This window comes from Gracilinanus agilis, chromosome 1, assembly GCF_016433145.1.
Source record: "Gracilinanus agilis isolate LMUSP501 chromosome 1, AgileGrace, whole genome shotgun sequence".
NCBI lineage: Eukaryota > Metazoa > Chordata > Mammalia > Didelphimorphia > Didelphidae > Gracilinanus > Gracilinanus agilis.
This window is the reverse complement of record NC_058130.1, coordinates 799,502,257-799,505,386: the sequence shown is the minus strand read 5'-3', so window position 1 is coordinate 799,505,386 and position 3,130 is coordinate 799,502,257. Positions and strand designations below refer to the sequence as shown.

The 3,130-nt window shown below is 40.8% G+C and overlaps 1 protein-coding gene across 1 annotated transcript; it reads right to left on the bottom strand.

The window, feature by feature from the left end:
- Positions 1–991: 991 nt before the first annotated feature.
- On the bottom strand, positions 992–2,536 carry LOC123230596 (zinc finger protein 420-like). The gene has a single exon (XM_044656728.1). The coding sequence runs from the start codon at positions 2,534–2,536 to the stop codon at positions 992–994; it is 1,545 nt and encodes a 514-aa protein (XP_044512663.1).
- Between the last annotated feature and the right edge of the window lie 594 nt (positions 2,537–3,130).

Here is a 3,130-nt window from a genome sequence, read left to right as displayed (position 1 = left end):
TAGCTCCATATGCCATAAAATGATGAATGAAGGTATTAAAAATAGTTAGAATTTTGAAAAACTCATTTAATTGGATATATTGTTGCAAAGCAATAATCTTTTGGGCATTACTTTTGTTTGTAGCTTTGAATTTAATATAATAAAAATTGCTTATTTTAGACATCACAATGTTATCCATTTCTTATTTGACCACAAATTCTTCCCTTGTCAATGAACTGATTTGAAAGGTAAATTATTCCACCCTCCCTTAATTTTCTTATGGGATGATACTTTAGATCTAAAACATAAACCCATTTGGACCTAATCTTAGGAGAGCTCATGACATTAGTTAATTGTCTGATTTTGAGCAAGGTGAGAGCTCAGAGTGAATATATGGATTTCTGTGATGTATAGTATAATGGAAAATTATTAGACTAGCCATGAATTCATTTTAATTAATCTAAGATAGTAGGCAAAAAGATGAAAAAACGGGAGATATTTTCTTCACTACTCCATTTAGCTTGCTATCCTGTGGTCACCATTAGGGCTCCTTAGTCATGCTCACAGGGAAGTCCAGATTGCAAAAAAATTGAAAGAATTTGGATATCCTCTTGCCCCAGTTTCTTAAACTTTTTCTCCAACCACTAACTCATACATCTCATCTTAGGAACCATCCATGGCTCTCTATTTTGCTAGGGTAGCCCAGGGGGGCAGTTTAGGGGACACCTCCCTGCTCTCTTATCACGATCTCTATTGCGTCCCTTCTTCAGCTGCCATTTTATCTTCATTCAATGGTTTCCATCATGCAGTCCTCTCTGAGTCAAGTTTGGGATCACACCAGCTATGCTGCCACAGAAAGGGGAGGAAGGATAAATTTCCTTCACAGAATATCAAGGTTGGAGCTGCATGTGAACATCTTAGCACACAGTTTGTATTTTTAAGCTTCTTCACCAGTGTGGATTCTCTGATGTTTGGCAGAAGAGGTGCTCTAACTGAATGTCTTTCCACACTGCTAGTTTTCATACTGTTTATCCCCAGTGTGGACTCTATGATGTACAGCAAGAGAGGAGCTGTGCCTGAAAGTCTTTCCACATTGCTTGCATGCATAAGGTCGCTCACCACTGTGCATTCTCTGATGCTTGACAAGAGAGCTGCCCTCACTGAATGTCTTTCCACATTGATTGCATTCATAAGGTTTCTCCCCAGTGTGGATTCTCTGATGAACAGCAAGACTGTAGCGCTGACTGAATGTCTTTCCACATTGCTTGCATTCATAAGGTTTCTCCCCTGTGTGGATTCTCTGATGACAACCAAGACTGGAAACCTGACTGAATGTCTTTCCACATTCTTTGCATTCATAAGGTTTCTCCCCTGTATGGATTCTCTGATGAACAGCAAGACTGGAGCGCAGACCAAATGTCTTTCCACATTCTTTGCATTCATAAGGTTTCTCCCCTGTGTGGATTCTCTGATGAACAGCAAGACTGGAGCGCAGACTGAATGTTTTTCCACATTCTTTGCATTCATAAGGTTTCTCCCCAGTGTGGTTTCTCTGATGTACAGCAAGAGAGTAGCTGTGACTGAATGTCTTTCCACATTCCTTGCATTCATAAGGTTTCTCCCCACTGTGCATTCTCTGATGATAAGTAAGGTAGGAGCTCTGACTAAATGTCTTCCCACATTGATTGCATGCATAAGGTTTCTCCCCACTGTGCATTCTCTGATGACAAGCAAGATAGGAGCTCTGACTGAATGTCTTCCCACATTGATTGCATGCATAAGGTTTCTCCCCTGTGTGGACTCTCTGATGAATAGCAAGACTGGAGCAATGACTGAATGTCTTTCCACACTGTTTGCATTCATAAGGTTTCTCCCCTGTGTGGATTCTCTGATGTACAGCAAGACCAGAGCTCAGTCTGAAAGTCTTTCCACATTGTTTGCATTCATAAGGTTTCTCCCCAGTGTGGATTCTCTGATGACAAGCAAGATCAGAGCTCAGTCTGAATGTCTTTCCACATTGTTTGCATTTATAAGGTTTAACCCCTGTATGGACTCTCTGATGAATAGCAAGACTGGAGCAATGACTGAATGTCTTTCCACATTGCTTGCATGCATAAGGTTTCTCCCCTGTATGGACTCTCTGATGGATAGCAAGACTGGAGGAATGACTGAATGTCTTTCCACATTGTTTGCATTCATAAGGTTTCTCCCCACTGTGGATTCTCTGATGTACAGCAAGACCAGAGCTCAGTCTGAATGTCTTTCCACATTGTTTGCATTCATAAGGTTTCTCCCCACTGTGCATTCTCTGATGACAAGCAAGATAGGAGCTCTGACTGAACGTCTTTCCACAATGTTTGCACTTATAAGGTTTAAACCCAGTATGGATTCTCTGATGATAAGCAAGAGAGGAGCTCTGACTGAATGCCTTTCCACATAGTTTGCATTCATAAGGTTTCTCCCCTGTGTGGATTCTCTGATGAACAGCAAGGCTGGAGTGCAGACTGAATGTCTTTCCACAGTGCTTGCATTCACGAGGTTTCTCCCCACTGTGCATTCTCTGATGTATATCTGGACTGTAGCTTTGTCTCAATGTCTTCCCACTTTGATTGCATGCATAAGATTTCTCCCCTTTGTGGACTCTCTGATGAATAGCAAGACTGGAGCACTGACTGAATGTCTTTCCACATTGCTTGCATGCATAAAGTCTCTCGCCAGTGTGCATTCTCTGATGTTTGACAAGAGTGCTGCTCTCACTGAATGTCTTCTCACATTGATTACATGCATAAGGTTTCTCCCCAGAGTGGATTCTTTGATAATAAGCAAAATTGGAGCTCTCATGTGCAATATGGGATGAATGCTGAGGTGCAACACAGAATTCTCTGAAAGCAATATTATTGGGACCATCACTCATAAATCTTTGTAGGTCCATTTCTTTCACAGAAGGACTCATCTCAGTCAAATTCACATTAAATTCAGGTGTGATCTCTCCTTCTAAAAGAAACAAACAGAAAAACATACATATATAGTGACATATACACATATATAATTCTTATCTCCCTTCCTCCACTGTCAGAACATGAACTGCTTTGTATCCTATTTCCTCAGATAAGAAAAAAAATCTTCCAACGTAAATGGGCACAATCCATCC

Excerpts from the sequence above, each read along its gene's own strand:
- LOC123230596 (XM_044656728.1), bottom strand. The coding sequence starts at position 2,536 with ATGCACAGTGGGGAGAAACCTCGTGAATGCAAGCACTGTGGAAAGACA.